This window comes from Schistosoma mansoni, chromosome 3, assembly GCF_000237925.1.
Source record: "Schistosoma mansoni strain Puerto Rico chromosome 3, complete genome".
Taxonomy (NCBI): Eukaryota; Metazoa; Platyhelminthes; class Trematoda; order Strigeidida; family Schistosomatidae; genus Schistosoma; species Schistosoma mansoni.
The window spans coordinates 11,591,039-11,618,454 of NC_031497.1; the positions used below are offsets into that span (position 1 = coordinate 11,591,039).

The following is a 27,416-nucleotide window of genomic DNA, read 5'->3' on the forward strand; positions in this document are numbered from 1 at the left end:
AGATCTGGTAGAACAATGCACTCACCTATTTCTCTCTTTCTCCTTCAATAGATGGCGTCATTTTTAGAGTCCTAACTTTTGTATAAAATAACAAACTAAACTATTTTTTATGTGACTATGTTCTTGCAGTGTATAACAACTTTAGTCGAGGTACCATTACACAAGGTTCTCTGCTATTTCAGTAAGTAATTCGATAATCTGAATCGTGGATTCTGTTTTCCGTATTATTCAGGTCCCACAATAAAGACGGAAAACTTAACAAGTATATTATTCATAACAAGTATTTTGAATCTCAGAAAACGTTTTCAATAATGACATAATAGTCACTGATATTCAATTTTTATATGTAACTGATAAAAATATTTTGATATTTGACTATTACAACCTTAAACATTTAGTCTATACACCTCGAAACCTGGGTTTTCAATAAAGTATGAAATAATTTTAAATCAAACTAAACAACACTATCTTGGCTTTAAAATTATATAACAAAAGCAAACTTTGTAAGCAAAGATAGATAGTGGCTGGCAGTGGAATCTGGGACGCGCGTTTCGTCCTATTTGAGACTCGTCAGATGGATGTACCTGCATCTCAGAGTTGATGTTCACTCTGGGACTCGAACCCATGATTTGATTTATCATTTCGATAAATGTGCAACAAGAAATTATCGTTAAGCATAATCAACCATATTTAAAGATTGCCTACAAAGTCAGTACTGGGAAAATGAAGAAACTTACTCGAATATCAATAGATTTACTTTAAACTAATACGATTCAATGTTTTAGTTTAGTTCATTCTCTTAAATTATAGATAATATCGTAATTTAATAGCATTCAATTACAAATGACAGTCCAATAACACTGATGGTAATTTTATGACTTCTAAATCAATGACTGATTCAATAAGTTAACAATTATAAATAAAGTTCTTCACAAATATTTAATACATAAAGAAAGACAATGATTATAACACCTTTACAATAGCTTTTTCAAAAGTAGATGCTATGTTTAGCTTATTGAAGGGTCACAAAAATATTGGAGTGACAAAAATGGATTAAAGTGAGAAAATAGCTTCATATTTCTTTGTTACCTGATGTTTTGCTCTCTGTACACATTAGAGGTACTTATTTTAATAAGGAATTATGTCATTTTTGTATATATTCTAAACAAGGACGAAACACTTGCCTGAAGCTCTGTAGGTTCTAAAGTATCCCCGAATAACATCAAACTATGATTACTATTATTTTGTACATGTTTTCAACAAAATTTAATATAAATAGTAATGTTTATAATTTCTCTTCTTTTATTTAAATACATTTATGTTTACTTAGGTAGATAATGTTTTATATGCTTTATTGGTTGGAGTGAATTCAATCTACTTTGATTTTGATTCATGTAACTTTAGTTTACGTAATATGTATCAAAAAGATCGTAAAGGAACTTCAACTAAAGAAGGTGCAGGTCGTGTTGCATTATGGAAACATTTAGGACTAACACATTGCTATACAGTTGAATGTAACTACAATTCAGGTATGTTTCATTGGCTTACTAAAAATTTTTTACCAGAAATTACTTTACACCAGTACTGATGTCAGTTTGAGTAGTATCGTCTAAACAAAGTGAACAAAAAAACAGTCAAAAACCAAATAAGTAAACAAAACTGTGTATAGACCAATGGGCCCTTTAATCTTAAATCTGGTTGGAATGTGAAAGATGATAGTTTACCACACAATTATTTGCTGTTAATTCTGAACGCTCGCTTCTTCCAACTTACACACGTTTATAACATTCCTTGAATCCGAAATTCTTTGTCATATTTAGTGAAAATTCCAATACATCTGCAAAAGATATTGACTTATAAAATCTTAAAAGCTTTTCAAATAATCCAACTATATTCATAAGCTATGAATACAGCACTACCTATTGTGATTATGTAATAAGTGTGAAGCATACGAAGGACTCAAATGACAGGAAACACTTAACACTCTTATTTTAGCTACTCGAGTTTACTACAATCTTACTAAAATATAAAAAGAATCTGCTAAAAATTTGAATGTATAACAAATCAAGTAGTGTATAACACAAATCATAAGTGAGGCAATTTAAAGAATCTAAGATAACTTCTGTATTAGTTGTAAAGTTCTAGACTTGATGTAAATAATGGAGCATGAAATCAACAATTAAGTTCAGAAAACTCCACAGTTTAAAATACTCAGTAAGCTAACTCAGGTTAAGATTTCCTATTTTTTCAAGTGACCGAATTTACTCTTATGATATTAATAATAATAATTGAAAACCAGTAAACTGCTTACTTATTTTCTTTAGCTTCACGTATTTAGATTTTATTACGTTTGTTCATCGCCTAACTTATCTGACTTATTACGATGTCGATAATTTGTATTGTAAGCAGTAAAAATTATGTTTATAGAGCTTATAAAGACTAATAATCTCAATCATTAACATAAAAAACAGAGAAATACTAATTATTACAGTTATTAGTAAATAAATAAACTGATCGGCTATGAAGTTCAGCAGTCCAATAAGTAATACTTAGTATCTGAACACTTACATATTTGGTTTCAAGTACTAAATGAGAATGGTAGACAGTGACATTCAATCACATTTTAGCTAACAAATCTCAAATAAGATGAACACGGCGCTTGTATCTATTAGCAAAAATATAATAACTCTAAATTGTTTCTGTTTACTATCGTCATAGAAATACCAATTGTGACTATTTAAACAGTATTAAATTTAACTTGAAGTAAACGAAGTATACCTGTTGAGATAATAAAATAAATTGAAGTTTGTATTAAGAATATATTTTCCTTAACGTGTTGAATTAATATAGAGAATGAATATCCCGTACTGAATAGTTTTGAAACCACTGGGCCGGCATCCAACGGTGTTAATGTCTAACTTCAACCGCTCAACTTCAGCGCTCGCGCGCGAGACTGATAGGTCCTGGCGGGATCGTGGATGCGCACTGCTGAGGTGTCCCACAATAGAACGAAACTACCGTCCAGTGCTTCCAGGTTTTCCATGGTGGTTTAGCTTCAATTGACTCATGATTTCAACTATACAACTTAATTCAGTCAATTCAATTATAGTACATTATTAGGTATATAAAGTTTTTGTTAATTCTGATACATCTCTAAGATGTACCATATATCATATTAGTGATGACATTCAGAGTTGAGTTAAAAAGGCTTTTAATATAACATCTATTGGTCACTATAACTTATAAGAAAATGGTGTGAATAATTTATATAATCTTTCTTTTTTCTCTTGTAAGTTATAAATGGATTACTTTTACTAAACGTTACAGAATAAATTAATTAATTTACAGTCATATAGAATTAATTATCCCTGTAAGTTCATACATTGTGTCAAGTTATATGAATGCCTTTTTGTGACTTACATCAAATATGATAATTAGTTACCTTAAACATGAATTAATGATAATTATTAGTGAAAGAAAATATCCTGAAAAAAAAAATAATTTGTTATTCATTCATTTCATTTCGTAAGTTGCACTCGTTTCGGACTTGCTAAGACTGAATGCATCACTAAAATCTGAGATGACTAGACATCTTTTCCATCTTAATATACTTTTCGGCAAAGGGAACATACAATCCCGTCAGAGATCTTTTATATCTAGAGCTTTGATTCTTGCTATGCTGCGTACTTCTAGACTACTTGAATGATCGAACCCGCAACGTCGCAAGAGAGAAGATAGAAGACTAGTAAGTAGGAATTTTATTCCCCAACAGTGTCCAATATAGTACGAAAATCAAATGTATTTATAGTTTTTTGACTGAAAGTAAATCATCATTTCGGACAGCCAATAGGGGGGGGGAGGTCATTCTTATCCATCCAGTAGGCAAGCTACACGTCGACATTCTAAAATGTTCCCCTAGTGGTGATTGGATGGAATGTCTTCGGCTCTTTCTGGGCTTCTTGAGGCTTCCTTGAGTTTGCCAACGAGCCATCCTTACAAGATCAAACTCAGAGTCCGTTAATCATAATGTCTATCGTCTATCGTTTGAGATATTTATTACGATATCACTATATTTAAAAATAAATATCTACTGTAGCATATTCTAGTTATAGATTCTCTATGATATACATAATACGAAAACATGCTCCTGAATTCAGTTATCAAGATTTTGATTTCTATCTAATTTTCCAGTTTTTCTCAAGTTATTTTCCTCCAGAATCGACGTCCATTAGGGAGTGACCAAAATTACTCAACATTGAACAGTTTGTTCGTATTCATTTAGGAATGCTAGGTAGTCTGTATCTACAACTTCATATGAAGTGAAACAGGTAATAATTAGTTCTTTTGGCAAATACGATATTCGTTGATAACCGAGTTAGAAGTCATTATTATAGATTTTTGAATTAAGTCATTTCATGATGCAACGGGATTCTACCAGTGATATTTATTTTGCTTTCTTTAGCGTCAAGAAAAGTTGCAAGTCAACAGTAAGCTAACTTTCAGTTAAGTAATCTTCATACATATTTATCTTAAAAAATTCTTTTAAAAGCTTAAATATATGGTACCCTAACTTTTTCAAAAATTGATTAGGAAATTTATCATCAAAGAACATTGTAGACTTACAGCTGAAAGTGATGATAAAAATGCTTTATTAGATAGTACCTTTAACATAGCCTACTTCAATTCTTCATTTGACTACTAAACTAAGTGATTTCATGACTTCATCCACTTTATTAATTGCTGAAAATTGTGAAGCTTTCAGTGAAAATCACAGACCGAGATTTCATCATAGTTTGTAATTATTAATAAAACGGAATTAAGGTTTTGAAAAAGAACAAATTTCTCTGTTGAAGTAAGTCGTCGTTTAGTTCCTAATTGTTGATTCATATTACCACTAATTTACCTGTTTGAAGACTTCTACTGCTCATGATTTATGTAAAGTCTGACTAATATTCACATTTTACAAACACTACAATACTAACAGAATATTAAATATATGGTGGTAATCTCCAAACGAGTTTTGTCAAAGAAACCAAGAAATAATATAAATAGCAAGTATAAGTCACGTATCAGAACAATCTTGAAAGATTTTGTTTCTAATCAATGTATTCATTATTTAATAGTAAAAATAATAAACTAGTTCAATATCATTTCTTCTTCTTTTCAGGTCCATTACCAAGTCGTCTTTCAAGATTTATTGCTTCAGCACATCCTAATGACAGCAAATGTTTCACACCCATAGGTACATTTTATGGTCCTCATTGGTCTGATATGGTGAATACAGCTAGTAGTCAATCATTTAACTTCAGTTTTAATGCATGCTCAAGTACAAGTCATACTAGTCAAAGTGGGTATCAAGCACTTAACGGTATACCACGTTATACTCCAGCTCATTATGAAGATGTTGGCCGAGCATTAATGATAGCTATATTAGATTTTAATCAGATCAATCCATGGCCAAAAGTTGCAGGTCTTGGTGGTTCAACAGCTGAGTCTAACGTTGGTATTCTTACTTTGTGGTCATCGTTACCAGAATTTATGAACATTAACGTAAGTCACTTTACAATATAGATTTAAGTGAACAAGGACTTTTTTAAGTTGCATTATTTATTCACTTATATTGTAAGGTTATATTAAAGTGTAAAGTTTGAGATTTTTCTTGAGATGGAACTGTGCATTTAAAACATACAAAAGTTATTTATCCGATAACTAATAAACGGTAGGCAATAACAAAACACCATTGTTAGGGTGTTGATACATGTGCACTCAAGCTAAATGCAAACTGACAGCATAAAACATGGTTTTGCTAACAAAATATTCAATCGATTGTAGACAATAAGTTTAACAACGCATTGATGTTGTTTCAGGTAGCCTACGGATGGTTTACATTATTCCTAATAGTTATCTGAACCTCTCATCTGAACTTAATAAAGATATTTGAATTAATGATTAGCCTGTCCACTCTTTTATTAGATTTGAGCTAAAAAAGGTATGATTTATTTGTTTGTATATCCGAATTCAGCATATGAAAAGTAAACCTCAGTGGGCTATCGTAATACGGTAGGACTGTGGTGTTGGTTACTATGTTAAGTCCACATAACTTATTCTAGCTTCTGGTCAGGCCAATCTGTCCATTCTTCTTGAGTCACATTTTGATCTTGTTAATCATTCACTTATAAATTCTGACTATTTTTATATGAATGTTTGGGTGTGCACTTCTTATCCTATTCATTACGTGTCTGTACCTTATATTGTGTGACTAAAAATATCGATTAATGCTTGATTGGACTGAGTTGGCTCCCACGCCATCTCCACTGCACTTCATTTCGCTTCGCTTTCTTCTCTTCTCTTCATTCCCCTGATTGTCTATTCAAATCAATGAGTGTACAAAATATACGCACTCAAAAGTCCATTCTCGTATTTGGCTTATTTAGTTCCGTTATTCACTAACGCGGATTAAGTGGATAATTATATACGAGGATTGGCCGACATATATATTTCGACATGTATATCTCAATAACAATCAGTCGTACGATCTAACTGGAGTTAGATCCCTGACCACAAAAAGACTAGCAAATAAGGTATCGATTAAAATTGAATAAATTGATTATTATCAGAATGGGGTTTTTGGAGATTGTATGTTCAGCGCTCGCACGTGAGACTGATAGATCCTGGGTTCGGATCTCGAGAGGCGAGATCGTGGATGCGCACTTCTGAACAGTCCCATAATAAGAAGAAACGGCCGTCCAGTGCTTCCGGGTTTTCCATGGTGGTCTAGCTTCAATTGACTCATGATGCAACTATAAAATTGCTAAGATCTCCACAAAACCCCTTTCTGGTAGTAATTCCAATAGTTGAATTCATGAGTCGATTGATTATTGATAATTAAGTGTCGTAGTTCAAATACCAAACCACCACATTTTTATCCTGCAAATGATTTGCGCATCATTATTTGCTCTGAGAATACCGTTACATTCTGCACTTGACTTCCAAGTTTGAGTCTACTCAAGAAAATGAACTCACAATATTTAGGTACCATAGTGAAGAATATACCTTTAAAACACAGGGTTACAATCTAATAGTTCACATTTTCAACTCCAAATGCTTTGTTAGATTACCATCATCTAATATCATCAGCAGCTAATGATTCTCACCAAAAGTTCATTTATTTAAACTCATTTGTGGTTTGTTAGAAGATATTTAAGTTGAACAAACAGTTTTACATCAAAGACCTTTTTAATTATATTTCCTTATGGTTTTGTAAAATTTAATTACACGTTCTAATAAATCAGGTGACTGTATGATATGAATGTTCTTTAATTCATTAGTTTACTTGTAAGCTAAATGAATACTAGCCTAGCTAAGTCTGTCGTTGCACAAATAGAAATAACACTGATTATACTATCCCTTCTGTTGAAATTATTTAGTTTATAACGATTTTCTTATGTATTAAAGTCAGGTAGAAAATCACTGAAAAAAAAGGGTACAGCTTCTGCTCTAGTCAGAAGTGAGCTCCTACCAAACAACATGAGATCGAAACCCGGGACGTTCTATTTTTATAATAAACAACTTTATTTGCAAAAAAAGATTCTATTTGTTTCAATGTTTTTGGGGTTTGATGAAGATTAAGGTTTGGTCCATAATCTTATTATCAGGTTCGAACTCCGCTTTAGCTGAGTTAGTTTGGTCACCCATCATTGGCCTTTATATTTAGAGTGTTGCTCACACCCAAGTACCTAGTTAATGGATTGATTCAAAAAAATTATCGGACATGTTCCAAAGCTTTAATGAAGTACATAGTAACCATGAATCTTCGAATTTTGAAAACTAGATTACTCAAAGTCATTCATCTATAGAAAATTTGGAGAGAACATTTTTACTAATTTCAAACTGTAATTAATAAACTATGTAGACTGATTTGAAAGAATCATAAGTTGTTCATAGGTTGTGAATATTACGTCAATTATTCTAAATGATTATATACATTTAAGTGTTAAATTTCAAGACTTCATAAGTTTGTATGTTTCCTTATTACCTAGACTTTAAGAGAATGGGCACGGAAGTATATACGAGGGATTGCACCAAATAACGTAATGAATAAACCATTGATAACCCGAAACACAGAATATCTTATAACGAAAGTTGATGATATAAGCAAATCACAAATAATCCAGAGATCATTAACAACAAACGAAAGTTCAAAAGAGTTATTAAATACTTCTTCTGTATGTTCTCAGTTCAATCAAACTTCAATTGATCAAAACGCAACGAGCCTACTTACAGTACAATCAGATTATAAACATTGTTCACACCAACTAAATCCAATTACCCCTAATTTTAAATGGAATAAACATCAAAATGAGCAACCTCACTATAAATCAGTGAATTTATCCAGTTTAAATTCTGCCCCATATTCATGTAAGTCATCAATATCAAACAATAATAAAACGATAATAGATGAAAGTCATCAAGAAGATCAGATCTCATCAAATTTGCATTATGACTATTTAAGGCTGAATTGTGATACAATTAATAAAACATTAGATCACAACATTGAAAATGATGAAAATCTGTTAAAAGGTAATACTAGGAATGATATAAATGATCAATTAATTTGTCACAATATTGAAAATGATAAATTATTGAAAACGTAAGTTTACATAAATTATAGTTATACAAATTTTGTCTTCGTTCATTTGGTTACCATATTTAACTTAACTATGTGTTGTAATTGGACAATTATTGTAATAATCATTATTGTACTTAATGATCAACATGAAATGACTGTTAGTCACATTAATATGAAGCTAAGGTTTAGTATTTTCAATGAAAAGTTGAAATATTCTTCAAAGATATTTTTAATTCACATCAATCAATTTCAAATTTGATCTATTATGTTCATATGGAATTATCAGATGGAATTAGGATCCATTATTAAATGTTATTGAATTTATAATCTGTGTTAATTTCGAAATTGTTTTTATTAAAATGGAGGTTTGTGGGAATTGCAACGATTTTAATAGTTGTATTCGTGAGTCGATGTAAGCTAGATCATCAATGAAAACCTGGAAGCACCGAACGGTCATTTTGTCCTAGTAAAAGATTCCTCACCAGTGGGCATCCAAGATCCAGCATGTAGGATACGTCCTATTGTGGGACTCGTCAGCAGTGCGCTCAATTTCGTGGATTGGTTGAAGTTAGACATTAACACCGTTAGATGCCAGCACAGTGGTCTAGGGGTTAAGTGCTCGCGCGAGACTGGTAGATCCTGGGTTAGTGTCTCGTGAGGCAGGATCGTACATGCGCACTTCCGAAGAGTCCCACAACAGGACGGAACGGCCGTCCAGTGCTTCCAGGTTTTCCATGGTGGTCTAGCTTCAATTGACTCATGATTTCAACTACATAAAATTCATAATATCATTTAAACATTATAAATTTTTATCTTTAATTTTTTTCTTCTAAAGTACACTTGAAGGTGAAACAATTGATCAAAGTTATAAAATGAATCCAAAGAAAATTTATTTTTCATTACATAACAATAATAATAATAATAAATTATCAAATAAAAAATTCAATCATCAATTATATAAACCAACAAAATCGAATAATTTAAATAATAATATTAAATATAAATTATTAAATATAAAAAATAAATCAATTTTCACCACCACCACCACCACCACAACAACAACAACAAATAAATATTTTAAAAAATATTCAAATGAAAAAGTGAGTTTATTTTAAATAATTAAACAAAAAAAAACGAATTTAAATTTTCAATCATTTATGTGAGATAAGTTGTAGGGTTACCTAACCAAATGACTGATTGTATTCATCTTAATTAAATAATAAATCAAATAAAAACAAGTTTTATCAAACTGAATAAACACAATAACTATATATGCTTGTGCGTCAGTCACTAGCTGCTCCAAAAATAAAAATACAAAAGAAAAGAAACATAACACCTTGAACAGATAGATGCATATGGTTATATGACTCGGCTTAGTTGCAGATGTTTACTTCTTTTTTTTGAAGAAAAAAGCCAATCACGTAATTAATAAAAAGCTTCGTAAATGGATTAATTAAACTAGTGCAAGTCATTTGTTCATGGATATTCAAACTTAATCTTATTTTAAGCAAAGAACATTAAATATTCCTAGTTCTATGTATATTCTGCTCTGAATTTCTTTGTTGAAATTTTTTTTATTTATTTTTAAAATTTGATTCAAGTTTAATGAATTAAGTTGTTTCTCTATTGTACTAGGATTTGTTTGGTTTTAGCTGGTCAACTAAACCTGATCTACTTTACGTGAATGTTGATTTTTCACAAAAAAGATAAATGATTAAAACTCGGATCAATAACTGAAAAGATGATTAAATTATAAGTTACTGTTCATGTATTTCAAACATCTTGGTAGTAACGTTTCTGACTGTATCGTTGAATAATTCGATTTTATTAATTCAAAGGAACATGAATTTCTTCAAGTATTACGTATAACTAGTAGCTTCCAAAAATGTACTTTAGTAGGCAATACATTGAAAATTATAATAACTTAGATGACCAAAGGTAACTATTTTTATTTGATAGACATAGACCAGCATCCAAGACTAAACTTTTATATTTAAGATTACCATAGGATTGATTTCAACAAACATAACTATGGAACGTTTCATTCATCACTTCATTGAGTCATCATATGCCTACTGACTTTCACATGGTTTTTGTCGTATTATCATATCATCTAGAGAAGTATTAAAAATGATGTCACATGCAGTAGGTATTTTGCCTGATCATTTGAATTTTTGACTGGACGCATCCGCAATGACACATCTAAATTGTAAACCTTGAGTCATGGAGACACCGGACATTTATCGCCTGTTTTATAAGAGATTATGAAGTCCATAGTTTGACATCATTTGGTATAAACTCTGTACACATTTTAAAAAGTGTTGAACCAAGATAAAAAAAATAGCAGAAAACTGCACTTTGGTTTCAGTATATATTGCGTTAATATTAACTCTAAACGTAAACGCTCTTTAAACACTTAATTTATTATACATTATCAGCATCTTGTCTAAAGAATAATAATAGGGTCAGAATATTGTATACAAATATTAATTATATTCAATATTAGATTTCCATTACATATCCACAAAATCGCGAAAAGATTCTAGTGACTATAAAGCATTGACTGACTGTTTGGCACTACTTAGGTTTTGTGTCTATCGGATATTTATGATTTTCATAGGTTCTACAATAGCTGTTAGATAACCATAAGAAACTATTTATCAATTTGACTGTGTTTAAATTTACCTTAAATAGAACTTAAACCCGTGTTTATTTTTAGACTAAACACGTTAACTCAAAGAAATTTAGTCGAAATGAACCACGATATGGATTTTACCATTCTCCATCTGGATATACAAAACATTTTAGTCATTCTGCAAATATAAATAGTTCGACTGTTATCAATACCAAGAACAAATCATTTTCAGCAAAGTGTCAACTACTGCAAAAGTCAAAAAATGATAAAGTATTCAATGGGATTATCAACAACTTTGTCTATCATCAAAGATCGCGCTCATGTAGACTAAAATCAATAAAAACACCTCACTGCGAAAATAAATTACTAACTAAAGATCATACTTGGCAAAGTCAACCGTCAAACATAACCTGTAATAATAATAGTACTAGTAGTGAAGCAAGCTGTCATGTTTCACTTGGTAATAGCGATTTAAATGCTACCACCAAGAACAAAGAAAATACTCTCATTCCATTGGTGAACCGATCGAATTCATCGACAGATTTAAAGATGACCTTAAAATCTGAAGATTGTATCAAAGAAATTAAAGAAATGTTTAAATCAGTAACATTGGACTGACGGTAAGTATTTTGCTGTTGTTCTTCTAACCAGTTAGGAAATCCTTAATACACAAACCAATTTATACTTTCGTTGTACGTTCCTTGTATCTTTGAGACATATTTAAAAACAGATTTAATTGTCTTTCTACAATATAAAGAAATTAGTAGTGAAAAATGAACAATTTTCAGGTCCATTTTTCACATGTATATAGTCTTCACGATGTATTTGACAGTAATCTCTTTTTATCCTTCTTTTTCCCACTTGCCTTTCTTCCTTTCCTTCACAAATTTCTATTCTACTATGGTCAACAACAAACATAAAAATCGACCACATTTCATTAGAGCTTTTATTGAATTGATTTTATATGAATAAAAACGAATAATTTTCATAGTAAATATGTTTTACTTCTTATTAGCATATCTTTTTATCAATAATTACAAAACCATCTTCTTTGACGACTTGCATCTGAACAAAAGTGATGACAACGTAATTTCTGAAGAATAGCTTGAAAATAGTTTATTAAATATTAATAACCTTTTTATTTTCTGTCATAATTAATCGAATAAATTATAAAATAACCAATAATGGTTCATGGAAAACGTTCCACCGTAAAAAGCAATATTGAAATGTTTTTCCTTCATCCTTCATCCGTCTGCCCAATAATATACAAAAGAGAAGTTGTCTCGATCTTGTTTAAAGCCTAAGTACGATAGGCTATCTAGTTCAATCTTGAGGCTAGTGATGTGTGATTTTGATTTGTAACTAAACGACTTTGGGGTAAAGCGAAGAAAACTATCCTACCACTTGACTGGTTGACAAGCGAGAGAAAGAGAAAAAAGACGAACCGACTGAAACGTTACTCGATTTATTCCTTATTCAGATTAACACAAAAAGACATGAATAAAATGATGATTAACACGATCACGACCCACAAACAGTTAGGAAAATTTCGCTGTGCCCAGAGTAATAAAGTAGGCAGAAAAGAATATGTCTAAAATACAATAATTTTGGAACAGAATAGGGTATATTAGTGAACCATGCATATAACAATTCATAGAATAAACCGTGGACAAAAATTAGTGTTAATATTTTACAAACGTCAAATTAAGTGAAATAATTTCTACAAAAATAGCTTACGTTGTTCGTCATTTTTTTATTTACATCACTTTTACTTACGCATATACTTTTGTAAGCTTTAGCTGAGAACCAGATTGACTATTATTAATTGGTCAGTGGTTATTAGCATATTCCTTATTCAATGATGGGCAAATCTTATCAATTTGGCAATGAATTCACTAGTTGAAGTGACTACACATCTAGTCATTTTCAATTTTACACCAATCTATTAAGTACTCTGTTCTTGAAAAGTGTGGTGGAAATCATGAGAAATTACAATTCATACTGAGCCTAATTAAAGATAAATTTTAGGCTGTTCCATCGCTTTTTCTAAAATAAATTATATATTCACCTGAACGATAAGTATAATGTTATATAAATATATACTAAGCGTAGTTTCCTTTAGCAATTATAACTTGGTCATTATATTTAAATAAGAAAATATTTCTCAAGCTTGATGTTTGACTTCCTTTGAAATTATCCTGAACTTCCCAGTGTCACCTGTTTCTCTGAAATCTCAAAACTTTTGACACTGAAAGAAACGCTAGTCTGCTTCCTGCGAGTAAATGATCAGCTGATAGCATCAACCGACTAAATGTAAATACTCCTATGCAATAAATGTCATTGTGTTATTTGTACGAATTAACGATTTCTTTGTACTTGATAGCCCTCTGATTACGAGCTCCGAATATAATACGTTCATTTAGGCTTTCCTAGTTCTGCCTGCCTTAAATTGCACAATTTAGAGAATTCATAGTTAGCACATTAATTCGAATACTTATAATCATCATATTGGCGTCGCCATAGAGCCTGTGATTGAACTGTTGGATTTACATTGAAATTCTAAAGCTTTCAAAGATCAGAATGAAAGTTTTGAAGTCTCGAGTGTGATCAGGAAAAATGTCAAGTATGATGAAATTGTATCTCCTTTCCCCATATTCGTCGGAAAAGATGACTATAGCTTACTAAAAACTTTGATATTCTCAGATAAGCCTATTTCACTTCCATACTCAACTCTCAAAGAGCTACTACTAAACCATGTAAAGTGTACTAATTTCGAATGCCGTGGAAGGGTAAAATTTCATAAAATGATTCGTCAGGACAATCAAAAGGTTAGAGAATTTGTCCATGAATTGCAGAAACAAGCTGCCAAGTGTAATTTTGATGATCAACTGTATGTGCAGCTGCGGGATAGGTTTATTATTGGGATAAATATTCCGAATTTAGAAAACGAAATTATTCAGAGGCTCAAAAGTCTATTCCAAAAAATTAAAACAGCACGTATTAAATATGAGGCAGTAAACGAGCTTGGTTTTCAGTCAGTGAAAAATTCTAATTTTTTGCCTAGTCATCGTGATGATCTATACTATCAAGGTCACTCAAGCTCGCGTTCGTTTAATGATGGTCCCCATTTTCGTGGAAATATGAAAAGTGATTCAACAAAGAATTGCAAGGCAGGTTACAGAAGTGATCACAGATTCGGTAGATGTTTATCCTATGGCGAATTTCATTCTCGTAATTCATGTGCATTTCGTATTGCTAAATGTTTTAAATGTGGCAAGTTCAGTCAGTATTCAAAACTACTGTTCATTTTGCTTCAATTTTTAATCAACCTTGTAATTTGAGTCCCGTTAATTGGGGTGTTCCTAATGATCACTTATCTTTATTCACCATTCCGAAAGGCAATGTTCATGTTCAAAAGCGATTCTGTACATCCCTTGGTTCACTTCATGACTTTTTTGTGAGCACAGGCAGTATATGGGTCCTAACTTTGTGGTCAGACCCACTGGAGTCTCAATATTGTGGATTACTAAACACAGACTGCCCATACGAGGATTCTATGAACTGCTAGTAAGAGATAATAATTCTTCATACATACCTTGTGAAGTTTTAGTTAGTCAAACAGGACCGTCAATACTGGGCTTAAAGAAATTGAAAAAGCTCAACATTGAGTTGTCTTCATCAGTTTCTAAAGAAAATTCTGATGCTTTACTGAAAGATTTCATAGTTGCATATGCTAAGTTCAGTGAGTGTATGAAAATTCAGCATATAAAACTTCAAGTATATCTTATATATATATCTTATATCCAGTTTTTCTTAAAAGAAGAGTAATTTCTTATGGTCTTTGAGATGTAGTACATAAGAACGAGTGAAAATACTTCGATCATAGGACAAATTAAATATTCTAGTACGTAGGATGTAAATTAGCCGGTATTCTATAACTGCTAAGTTTGTGTTACCTTCTCTGTACTTAATCTCTTCCCTTCGACTCTTGTGTATTGTTTTATAATACGTATTCAGTAAAAAGTTGTATCCTTAGAAATTACCATGCGTATGTGGTAGCGCAAGTTTGTCGTGTAAGTGGAAGTCATATCACTGCTTACACTGACTCGTCTTGTCATGAATCCAGCAGTACGACTTCTTGCACCTCTGAAAGACAACATTTGGGATGGGTAGAAAGTAATACATTTGATACAATGAGGGAGAAGTTGTGTGAACACACCTGCATGACCAACCAATGCTACTTCCATTATTTCCTCTTGCGTACAACTGTTGACCTTACTTTCATCTGTTACCACTCGCAGAGGAGCATGCGTCACTCATCAGCATTCCCCATCCAACTCTGTCCTGAACAATCCTTTCCTGTAGCTTCCAGTTCTATTCATCCTATGCATGTCTGCATCTAATCTCCTGTGGTGTGTTTTGTGATCGCCCTCTTTTCCGTTTCCCTTCGGCATTCCAAGTTAGCGTTTGTTTCCTGAAGCAGTTTGATGATTTACACAATGTGTGTCCTATCCACTTTCAGCGTCTTCTCCTAGTCACACAGTAGGTTGCTGCTGATGGTATCTACTCAACAGATATTCACAATCTTACGTAGACAACTGTTTATGAATACTTGCGCCTTTTTGACGACGGTTGTAATAGTTCTCCAAGTTTCAGCTCCGTACAGTAGAACTATTTTGACGTTCGTATTGAAGATTTTAACTTTGATATTGATTTTTGAGTTGCATATGTTCTTCAACTGTAGGGATGCTCTCCTTGCTTTTTTCAATCCTCGACTTTGCGTCTGCATCAGATCCTCCACGTTCATCGATCATGCTGCTAACCAAGCACGTGGAAATTTCCACCTGTTCCAGAGCTTTTCAATCAAGTGTGATTGGGTTGGTGTTCTCCGAGTTCTGTTTTAGGATCTTGGTTTTTCATTTGTGTATGTCGAGGTCTACTACTTCAGAGGATGCTGATACACTGACTGTCTTCAACTTCGTTTGTTTGTTGTGTGTGGGATATAAGAGCCAGATCATCTGTGAAATCGGAGTCGTCTAGCTGTGTGCAGGCTGTCCATTGTGTTGCGTGCTTCTCATCAGACGTGGTCTTCATAATTCCGTCAACCACCAGAAGAAAGAGGAAGGGGCAGAGTAAGCAGCCTTGTCTGACTCCGGTCCTCACATGGAATACAGCCGTCGGCTGTCGTCTATGCATGATTTTGCAGCGTAGTCCGTCGTACGAATTTTGGCTGATGTTGACAATCTTCTCAGGTACACCATACTGACGAAGAAGGATCCATAGTCAAGCAAGTTGATGTATAGTAACGTACTCCATTCAATTGATTCTTCAACGATGATTCATGGTGTCGCGGTTTGGTCTGTTCGCGACCGAGCCCTATGGAATACGACTTCATGATCTCGAAGTTGGGAATCTACTGAGTTTCTCATCCGGTTTAACAACATTCTGTCGAAAACGTTTCCCGATATCGATATTAATGCGGTGCCTCTGTTCTTCCCACAATTAATGAGATCTCCGTTCTTTTCGTATCTTGATGAGATATCCTTCCTTTCAGTCCGTTGGCACTTGTTCTTTCTACCGAACCATCCTGAATAAGACCTGGAGCCTGTTTGCATTTACCTCTATGTCTGACTTCAATGCTTCAGCTGGTATACTCCTAAGTCCCAATGCTTTTCAACTCCTGAGTTGTCTGATGGCCATCCTGATAAAGATACGACTAGTATCCTGATTTTACAACCTGCTACCAGTAGCACCTCCTATATACGAAGCTTTCCCCCAACCAATGGAAATCAGAAGTCAGACGAGAAGAGGTAGGAAAGATATATTTGATACGTTATCAATATATCGCGAAGCGTTTATTCTAAACTGGCTAGTGAACATAGGAGCTGTGTCCCACGCTGGGTCGAAACGTGATCTGGTACGGATGCATGACCGAAAGCCTTCAGTTAGACAAGTCCACTTAAACAATGTAGTCAGCATCCAATGTCGAGCACCTAAAGGTCTATTGATTTTGTGGAACTATTTACAGCTACAGATCCCTTCCTCCCTAGTGAGGTAGTGATGACCATAAGACGTGACCAGCCGGAAGTTTAAACCCCACGAGTTTGTCGTTGGTAAACACTCTTCTGATAGCTTGCTATATTTAGCAGCGTCTGGTCGTCTTTCCTTACACTAAGGGACCATGAGGTACAACATAGCAATAAAGAAATAAAGTACAATGAAAATTTCGGTTCCTTGTGAAACTTCGTCGTTCTTTTCCAGCCGTCCTGGAAAAGAAAAAAAACATGTGAGTGCATGTCGAAAATACACTCGTACTTGCGTAAGGACACAAGGTGAGCGGAAATATATATATATATATATATATAAACTAATACGCTTGCGACAGCGTAAAAGCGATTAACAAAAAAGATAGTTTTTTTTATATATAAATATATATACGCTCATAAGTAAAAAATGTTTTGTTTTGTTTTTTTTTGAGATAAATATATATAAAAAAATGAGGATATTAAAAAAAACATTTTTTCATAGTAAATTATGAGAAGAGGATTCGAGATTAAGTTTGTATCCTACGTGCAATAGTCCTTTAGATGTTCTGGAAGTCTTACTCTTCTTCCAGAACGCGTTGTCTTGAGTTTATCTTTCGACGTTGACGAAGTATCAAGGTGTGTGTCGGCTGTCGTATGGGGTACTACAAGTGTAGGAGCCGTATCTTTCGATTGTACCGAAGGAAATTCGACGTAGCTAGGGTTTCCTTCTAAGTACGCTGCTTTTAGGCGATCGATACTGATGCTATCGTTCGTGCTGTTCTTATCGACTACATAGTACTTAGGTTCACGTTGAAGAACTTTGAAGGGTCCCTCGTATGCTGATTCGAGAGGTCGTCGATGTGAGTCTCGACGAACGAAGACGTGTGTACTATGTCGTAATTCAGGTTGAACGAAAACATCAGTTGATTGAGGTCAAGTGTGAGCAGGTTCAACTGAACGCATAGCGTTTGTAAGCCTACTCATGTAAGAGATTAGATCCATGTTCAATGAAGAAGACGAAGGATCCACGAATTCTCCTGGGAGTCGGAGTGTCGTTCCGTAAACGAGTTGAGATGCAGTGTGTCCAATGTCAGCCTTTACTGCATTGCGGATACCTATTAAGACGAGTGAAAGAGCGCCTGTCCACTGTAATAGTGTTATTAGGCTGCCACCGAAAAGAAAAACCGGGATATGACTCATCCCTTGGACACACTCATGATGAAGTTCTGGGATAGGAAAAATGTTGTTCCTAGATAATAGTATCTGCCTCCTATGAATTACGAAAACCATACAACTGAGTTGCAACTTGTTGCAAAGTATTTATCTTTGCAAATACTTTTAATATCTGGGCTTGAAAACGTACATTCCAACACATCTTTTCCTTGAAACCCGTTTTCATCACACATCTGAGATACGTTTTATCACTGCGTGAAGAAATCGTTTCTCATTGGTCATATTGTAATTTCGATCTGACGAACTGAAATTATGTCGTTAAAGGAAGCGCTTCGTTGAATGTCATTTCACAGTGCAGCCTGATGGTTGGTGTGATAGTTTCTAGGTTAAGGTCGGAACCATCAAATTAGTGCGCAGTACAATTGGTTTACTGGCATAACGTAGACGGAAAGTAGGTGCTTGGATGTTTTGTTGATGGAACTAAATCATCACTTGGTACTCATGAGGGCGTTCGTACCTTTTGTAAGATCCAAACCTAACTTTCAATAGGTCTGGCTGCTGAATAACTGTCAGGTAAAAGTGAAGAAACTCGCACTTTTCAATCGAAATCAGAACGAAATGATTGGGGTAATAACGGTTCTAAAGTTCATCATATATACAAATGTACAAATTTACATAAACAAATATTACCACACAGTTATTCAACCAACAATTGATCCCAAAATAATCCATCTAGATTACAATAAATAGCAAAGTGATAAGAAATACATGAAAATTACCGAACGCTCCAAAAAATAAGTGTTATTCTATCCTTTCTAGATAGATCAAGTAAAAAATGCGTTCCAAATGTTGCTTTATAGCATAAAGTGTTTTAAATTCTGGGAAAGTGCTTCAATTAACAACCAAAATACACGATCTTAGTCAAATCAAGCAACACGGTCAAAGATGGAACAATCAATATGGCAGCCGCCAGAACAATGTCAATTAAAACAAGTTAGATACTGTTCAAGAAGAAACATAGAAACTCAGTGAAAGCGATAGAAAAACTGAGAAAACTATCATAAAAATTAAACATCACAGTCTCAATTGGCATCAAAAGGATTGACAATATGTACAAATAAGGAAACTGTTAAGAATTTGCAAAGGTATTGAAGATACGACCAGTATTCTAGTTTTGCAGCTATAAACCAGTAACACCTATATTCGAATCTTCCCCCAATCGGTCAAAATCAGAAATCAGATGTGAAGAGATTGGAAAGATATATTCGATGCGTTATCAATATATCGCGAAGCGTTTTCTCTAATTTGGCTAGTGAACGTAGGAGCTGTGTCCCACGCTGGGTCGTAACGTGATCTGGTATGGATACATGACTGGAAGCTTTCAGTTAAACAAGTCCACTTAAACAATGTGGTCAGCATCCGATGTCGAACACTTAATGAGCTATTGATTTTGGGGAATTATTTATAGCTATAGTATACATGGAGGGATTTTCACCTTCAAAATGGAGCTTACACCTTAAGTGTTTAGAAGACGAAGATATCCAATTGAACAGACGGTATCCAGGTGTTTGCAAAAGTCCGAGTTTATTGGTACGCCTGATGAAAGTAAATGAAGTGTAGCGTGCTTTAAAGTAACGAATTTGGTGGTCTTGGAGTGTCACTAGTTTCACCAGTGTCACTAGAACAATAGACCCATTCCATTATTATAATGAAACTATCACGATATAACTACCTAATCTATAAGGTCTTACTTCGATTTCACATCATTTCCTATAATTGCTCGTCCTGTAGTAGCAGTCAGTCGTGTGCTTTTTGAGAACCGTAACAGAATACATTGAAGGTGATGATAGAATTACATACTTGACATAAAAAAGAAAATGATACATGAAATGACCGAACCATGCTGTCCGAATTAAGTGTTCGCAAGCCCACTTTTCTTGACCTTCTTCAAGTGTTCAGCAGGTGATTCATCGGTAACTGTGAGATAAAACGTATTTGAGTTTTTATTACGACCCATAAGCTTATTAAAATCCATTGCAATTCAAGGGAAAACCTTGGTTAGAAAAGTAGTCACACGAAAGCCATTAAAATCATAGTTTGAGTAGGTTAGAGTACGAAAACATGGTAAAACTGCCACTGATATAACACAGCCATTTCGAAACATTATACTGCTAAGAAACCTGATCTAGTTCCACTAATTTATGCGATAATCTTGGTCAAGGTTAAGCACATAATACTTGGCTTCGGAACTTTCGAATGCATTTCACAATGAATCATTCTGTTCGACGTGTGTATTGTATAGAATCAGACCTGGTTAGCGTATTTTAGCAAGGTTCTTTTCCACGAGATGGGGTTGTCGACAACACTTTCTTCCCCTTTTATCCATCTTGAGACCAACAATAACTCTAGAGGTGCCTTGAGCAAAGTAATCGTTTGAATGAATTTTATATATAGTCAGCTGAACAAAATGATAAAGGATACTAGATCGCTTGAGCGTGTCCAGCGTGTAGGGACAAAATTAGTAAAGGGTCTTTCTAAACTCCCTTATGATGAGCGTTTAAAATGTCTAAATCTTTTCCCCTTATCTAATCGTAGGACGCGAGGTGACCTTATACTGGCATTTCGTATCTTTAATTATGATCTGGGTGTTAATATGTCTTATCTTTTTGCTCCCTCCAGCACTAATAATCTCCGGGGTCATAGCAAGAAGGTTCTGAAACCGCGATCTAATAAACTAAAGGTGGGGTCCCGTTTTTCTCATCGAGTGGTCAATGACTGGAACGCTTTACCAGAACAAGTGGTTTCAGCACCATCAGTGAACATTTTCAAAAAGAAGCTGGACCTTCACTGGAAGGAAATCTGTCAGGATTAACACAGGTTCATCAACCTACTATCCTTATTACTGAAGACTGAAACATTTTTTCAAATCCTGTGCTTACACTTCAGGTTGCGCGCCAACATCAGTTTCGTTAGCTAGTTGGCTCATCTTTGATCCTTTCATTTCTCTGTTCTAGATTGTTCCCTTTGGGTTGCAGTATTTCTTTCTTCGCCGGATCGCTGAAAACAAAACGTCCGTCTTATAGAGCTTCTTCTGGGTTATGTTTGGACCACACCCACCAAAATGTATTTTTCCTATTTAAGTTAATCATATGTTTAGCTTTGGGATACTGTATGAAACTCGCGCTACATGAGACCCTTCATAATATAAACCAAAATATATTTCTTACGACTAGACTGTCAAGAACCAGTTATGAGAATTTGGTTGAAATGGTTTCTCAGTTAAATCAACTGTAAAAACAGTATGTGTTTTCTACTTACATTTAGGTGTATCACTACGTTTGGAGAACAGTGTTCTATTGTAAAGTTCGCTCTAAAAAAATGCCAGGAAAACTTTTTCTGGAGATTATCAGCTAAAGTCTTCTGTAGAATTGTAAGCTATTTGAATGAACTTTGAGAATACTAGTCAAAGAAAAACCGTTCAGTATACAGAATTTTTGAGCTTATCGAATTTTTGCGGTTATATGATGAGATCATCCGCTTCAAGTCACTGATAGACTCTCAACCTGAGATGCCGTAGCTTGTTATTTGGTCAATATATCTAATATTCTTTAGTGATTTTGCTAAAGAAATTTCTGATGATCCTTGTTGTATCTGTTTGGATAGAGAACCTGACACTGTTCTTGCTTGTATGCACTCATTCTGTCAACCATGTATTCACAAATGGTGAGTTAACTCTTTCATTCAGTTGCCGTCTTACTGCTTGTTTGTAGCTAAATTTAGTGTAAGTCCATTCATCTAAACCATAGATTCTACTCTCGGATCTTTGCATATCGAAATTTTTAGATCCAGAGTCCTGTTGTTAAAGTTCCAATAAATAATAAGCACTTGTATTTGGGATGTTCATGTAGCTTTAAAGGAGACTATTGTTTCAGTATATTCGGATTCTAGATAGCAGTGGAGTACGAAATACACAAATAAGTTTTTTTGGGGACTAGTCAGTGGGATATACTTGCATCCCAGTGTTGATATATTCACGGGATATGGAAGGGTCAACGATTAGAAATTACAAAATGTGACTAAAGATTAGTTGGTTGTCTTGTTTGATACTTGTTAACTTGAACGCATCCATCCTTTAATGAAGCTGCTAAGTAATTAACTTTTTTGTGGAAGTGCTTTCAACTCGAACAACTTACAATTTCTATGTGTAAAAATATGCTGTTGTACTTCGTGATTCGCTATTAAGTCCATGATCAGGCAAGCATTCACCAGTAGGCTATGCCGACTGATTAAGTGTTTGAAATGTAGCTTTTGTAGTGGGAGCCTGCTACTTTATTACAGGATGTTTCTCATCAAGCGGTCTCTCTGTTTTATTATCGGTTGCTTACAGCTCATCTAAATGCCACCGTTTTTCGTATTGCATTCCTGAAGCTGCGCAAATGTTAGACGTTTGGTTTATATTCTGAGTAAAATATACGAAGTTCATGGTTTCTGTTATCTGTTTTGTCTGTGGTTGGTGAGTTTCGTAAATACTGACAGTACCTTGCTCCATTCCCTACAAGTCGAGGAACAGAAAAATACCTAATCACTTTCAGAAGGGTTTCAAACACGGGAATTTCACAGCACTGTGAGATCCGTCATACTTAGTGTTTAAGATCCTTTGATTTCTATGTTCACTCGTCAAGTCGACAAAAACCGTGACAGAACAATTATATATCTAAGTTATTACACTTTAAATAACTACATAGGGGAGTCACAAACATGTTAAACCATAAAAGTAGAAGTGAATTCAGAAAACAGTAAGGTTATGTAATTGCACGGTATTTAATATACAATAGAAGATGACGTGTAAATAGACCTAGTCCACGTTAGTCTTATATGCCACACATGTTTTAAGTGGAAATTCTAAATACACCTTGATATTTCATATCTGCAGTTTATGTACTGACATCATGGTTTAGACGGGCCATTCATCTGTATATAAGAGTAAAATTTTAGCGCTGTGATAGAGTTTAATGGTCCGATGTATTGTTCATTTGATATTACACAGCAGTGCAGTAGGCCTTACTGGATCGCCTTTGAGGTACCTGAATACCAATAACTATACCAAGGTATTCACACAACTTTATAACGGACCGTGGCTTCTGTTCAACTCGATAGTGAAGGGCTGTCGCCGTGATGATCCTATAAAGTTGTGTGAGCTAGAAGACGGAAAACGGGAAGTTTAAATTCCAAAAGTAGTTGTACGATCTACTATATCGGGATTTACTGACTTGGTTTTTTAATAAATAGCTAGCAGTTGTAGCGGTGCTTCTCCATAATTAGTGGGAGACATCTGAAAATATTGGCTTTGTTAGGTTTTAGAAACCTGCGGTACTAATACAATTGAAATAACCAATCACAAAATGGTTTCGTGTAGCTGGAGTTAAAATAATAACACCAAATACAGTGAAGAGCTAAACATTAGAATGTCTTAAAGAAACAAACTAGATAAAAGAACGGAAATTATGAAACAATGGATAACTTTTAATTTAGTAGGAAATAAGAAGTACAGCTACGCTACTACTACTGTGACGGTTTGCTAGGTGTGTTATATAAGATCCTCGGTCACAACTCACGGTTTTCGTGTGGGTCCTGACAGTAGTGCACTTCTTACACAGCCTAAACCCTCAGTAAACATTCTCACTGACTGATGATTCGTTTGAGTACCCCAGGATTTTTTCACCCTACTCTCATCCTGCCCACTAAGGCTCGTCATGATGGGGCTTCACTGGAAATGTAAACTCCTTCTCAACCACTATTTGCATCAAAGCCAAGGCTTTTATCAGTGGATCTGCCAACTTCGTCACACTGCGTTTAAAATAAATATCGGTAGTCCTGCTATGTGGGAGTAATGCTCTAAAGTTTTCTGTGATCAAATACTCCCATACCTTCCACCTTCAACTATATTAAACAGCCAAGTACTGTGTGCTATCAGTGACGTGAATCCCCAAATATCAGGTCAGTTTGTAACCGTGGTGCAATACCGATCGCCAACCAACTAGAGTTTATAGGCTCTCGTAAAATATTAAGTAGTTAACATGCTCGTTTAGGTCATTGTTTACCCTTAAGCTAGTAATCAAGACATCACTTCATAAGCCTTATCTTGCATTTGGAAGAATATACCTTAATCTCACACTTTCTTACATTGTTGCTCAGTCTGTTCAGATAACTCCGCATTTTGTAACAAATGGACGGTTTTCTGACCCACTAAACTTAGTGACACTTTTATACTAGGGATAGTGAATCCATCCTTCAGTTAATCCACTACTGCTCTAAAGTTTAGTAATTCTCTAAGTATTTCAATCTAGATTAAGTCTGTTGTCGAGAAATGAATCGCCTGTCTTATTATTGTGTTACTATTTGACAACATAGCAACGATAGTTTTTTTAGATAGCGTAACTTTATAATTCAAGTACTTTTTGATATAACAGAAGCATCCGTTATGTTTTTTAGTAGTTTCGATTGGAAATTCTTAATCAGCTCGTTAAATTTACTTAGTTGTTCAATCCCACTGTACATAAAATTTACTTACTTGAAAAGCTCTTGGAGACCGATTTCTTTCATAAGTATTACTGCTGCTCTAGATGTCGCCAGTAAAGCTAAAGTACATGTGAAAAGATATTTTAGAGTGATTTGTTTTTTTTAGACGGTGAGTATTGAATACTCATATGACTTGGTTACTTTCACTATTTCACACGCATACTGAAACACAGACCACAATGCTGCTTAATAAACTTGCTACTTGATAAGTTAGTCAACATCTTGTTTTTACTGCCAAACTTAGTTGTAATAATGTGATGAATGCATCCAACTACTTTACTCTCTTTTTATCAAACATGTTATCCACTGAAGCCAGTTTTGGTGCGTGCTGGAACGCATTCCCGAAATTCTCGGATTTCTGATCATGCATAGTTGCCTTCGATGAGCGTTGGATAGTTATATACAATCTACTGGTTACATAGTGTTTCATGTATTAAGATGTTGAAACATCTACACAGTGAAGGTCAGTAAAACTAGTTATCCTAAGTGTACCTTATATTAGGCTTCAGTAAGTCTCATAAATAATTCATTCACTTACATGTAATATCTAAAGGTATTTCTATGTTCAATCTTATTTATCTATACTTTAACATTATGTTTTATTTAGGGCCGGAATTAGTTACCAGTTGCCGTCAGCAAGTTCAGAATCGTCTGTTTCTGGTCAAGGATCCAGCAGCTGTAGACCTTCAGATACTAATCGCACACAATGCCCCATCTGTAGGTCTACGTACACAAATACCTCTACATCTTGGGAGTTGATTGGCACTCAGTCACCAAAAAATCATAGATATCAAATCTCAGGTATTGTTTTACGCCTAATCTCACGTACTGGTCGACCATCAGATACATTTCCTGAAGTTGATGATAATCGTACTGATTCCAAAGAAGAAACATCTTTCACAGTTATTGGTCATAAACATAATCCAACAAAGAATGTTTAACGTGTCTGTTGGTTTCATCGTAACACACTGTACAGTAACTTCAGATTACTACTCACTTTTCTCCAATCTTCAATAACACATTTCATTTGATATTTTATGAGTACAAATATCTAAAAAATTTAATTAAAGTTTTCAACTGAACGAAGAAATTATATAATATTATCTTAGTTTTTTCTAAGTTAACCATTAACTTTTTACCAAAGCCTTGAGCAAAGTATAAAAGTAAACTAACAGTTTTCATAATTCCCTAATCCTTATATATATAATATTTGATCTGTATAATTAAACTCTCTGCCCGTATTTGGGTATATGTTTGTCCAATTTTGAATTCTAAGCACATAAAATTGAGTCACTTATTTTCTCTGGTTAAATCTAAAAAATTCTTTTCTATAAATTACCGACTCTAATATTAACCAAAGTAAAATTGGCATCACGTGTTACATTCATTATCAATAAATAAATGAAGTCATTCAGTCAAAATAACAGAAGTACCAACCGCAATTATACTTTGGTTTCTAATTATATAACACTATCGCTATTGTTAACTACCTTTTAAATACCAGGTTCTCGCATTAAAATTTCGCTACCGTCAGTTCTTCAAATGAATCTTACAGTTTGCGTCGTAAATTTGATCAAATATGTAGGATTATTTCCCCAGTCACTGATTAAATGAGAGAGATCTTAAGACTAGAAATGGAGATTTACACAACCTATCTTATGATAGACGCTTAGATGACGTTATGACTTCCTAAGAAGAATATGAAGAATTATTGATGAAAGTTGCATTACATATCACATGATACATGTAGTTCAAATCAAGTACGTAGAGCGGAACGACTAACAAGTATTTCACTGTCTTCTGTCTGGATGAATTAGTTTTCTGTTGATTGACAAAAACTATTTTCGAAGAGTGATTTTAAGTCATAAGACTGATAGTCTGTCGTATGATGACAAATCTGAACTATTATAATTTGCTTCTCGCGGAGTCTTTTTTTCTTAATATTTACATGTAATTTGAGAAAATTATGGGACATCATATGAACATATTAGTACTAGTCCCTTTTGAATGATGCATAATACGTTCAGTTTGAATCTCTCTTGTTTACTCAGTGTTATTATTGAGTTTAGTGGTGAATTGTTCAGCTCGAAGATTAATTTTCAACTATTTAAACGGTTGTAAAAATTAAGAGTATAAAATGGTGCCTTCGTTTGAAACTTGAATCTGGCTTACTTGTGACGAGATCCAAATATCCTGAGCTCGGTATTGTGTAAATGCCCCTATAAGGGTTTTCTACTTTTGATATCAGTCTGTGATAAAAAATGACTTTCTCTTCGATCTTAGTCATTTGTTCCTATGTTTATTTGTTGAGTCCAACTTTCATTGTGAAATTAGCCTCCTCAATATCTCATATTAATTATTATTTGTATTGGTT

At 34.0% G+C, this 27,416-nt stretch overlaps 1 protein-coding gene across 1 annotated transcript in view; it reads left to right on the forward strand.

Moving 5' to 3' along the window:
- Smp_181340 (family M14 non-peptidase homologue (M14 family)) overlaps positions 1 to 25,983 on the forward strand; it is a gene marked incomplete at both ends in the record, with an annotated part of 37,069 nt that extends 11,086 nt beyond the window's left edge. Inside the window, 8 exons of the mRNA XM_018799218.1 lie at positions 1,331 to 1,529; positions 5,285 to 5,550; positions 8,040 to 8,650; positions 10,747 to 10,774; positions 11,349 to 11,867; positions 21,478 to 21,533; positions 22,076 to 22,186; positions 25,650 to 25,983. Coding sequence (XP_018651029.1) covers positions 1,331 to 1,529; positions 5,285 to 5,550; positions 8,040 to 8,650; positions 10,747 to 10,774; positions 11,349 to 11,867; positions 21,478 to 21,533; positions 22,076 to 22,186; positions 25,650 to 25,983 — 2,124 coding nt within the window. The remainder of the gene's footprint in view (positions 1 to 1,330; positions 1,530 to 5,284; positions 5,551 to 8,039; positions 8,651 to 10,746; positions 10,775 to 11,348; positions 11,868 to 21,477; positions 21,534 to 22,075; positions 22,187 to 25,649) is intronic.
- Positions 25,984 to 27,416: the final 1,433 nt, after the last annotated feature.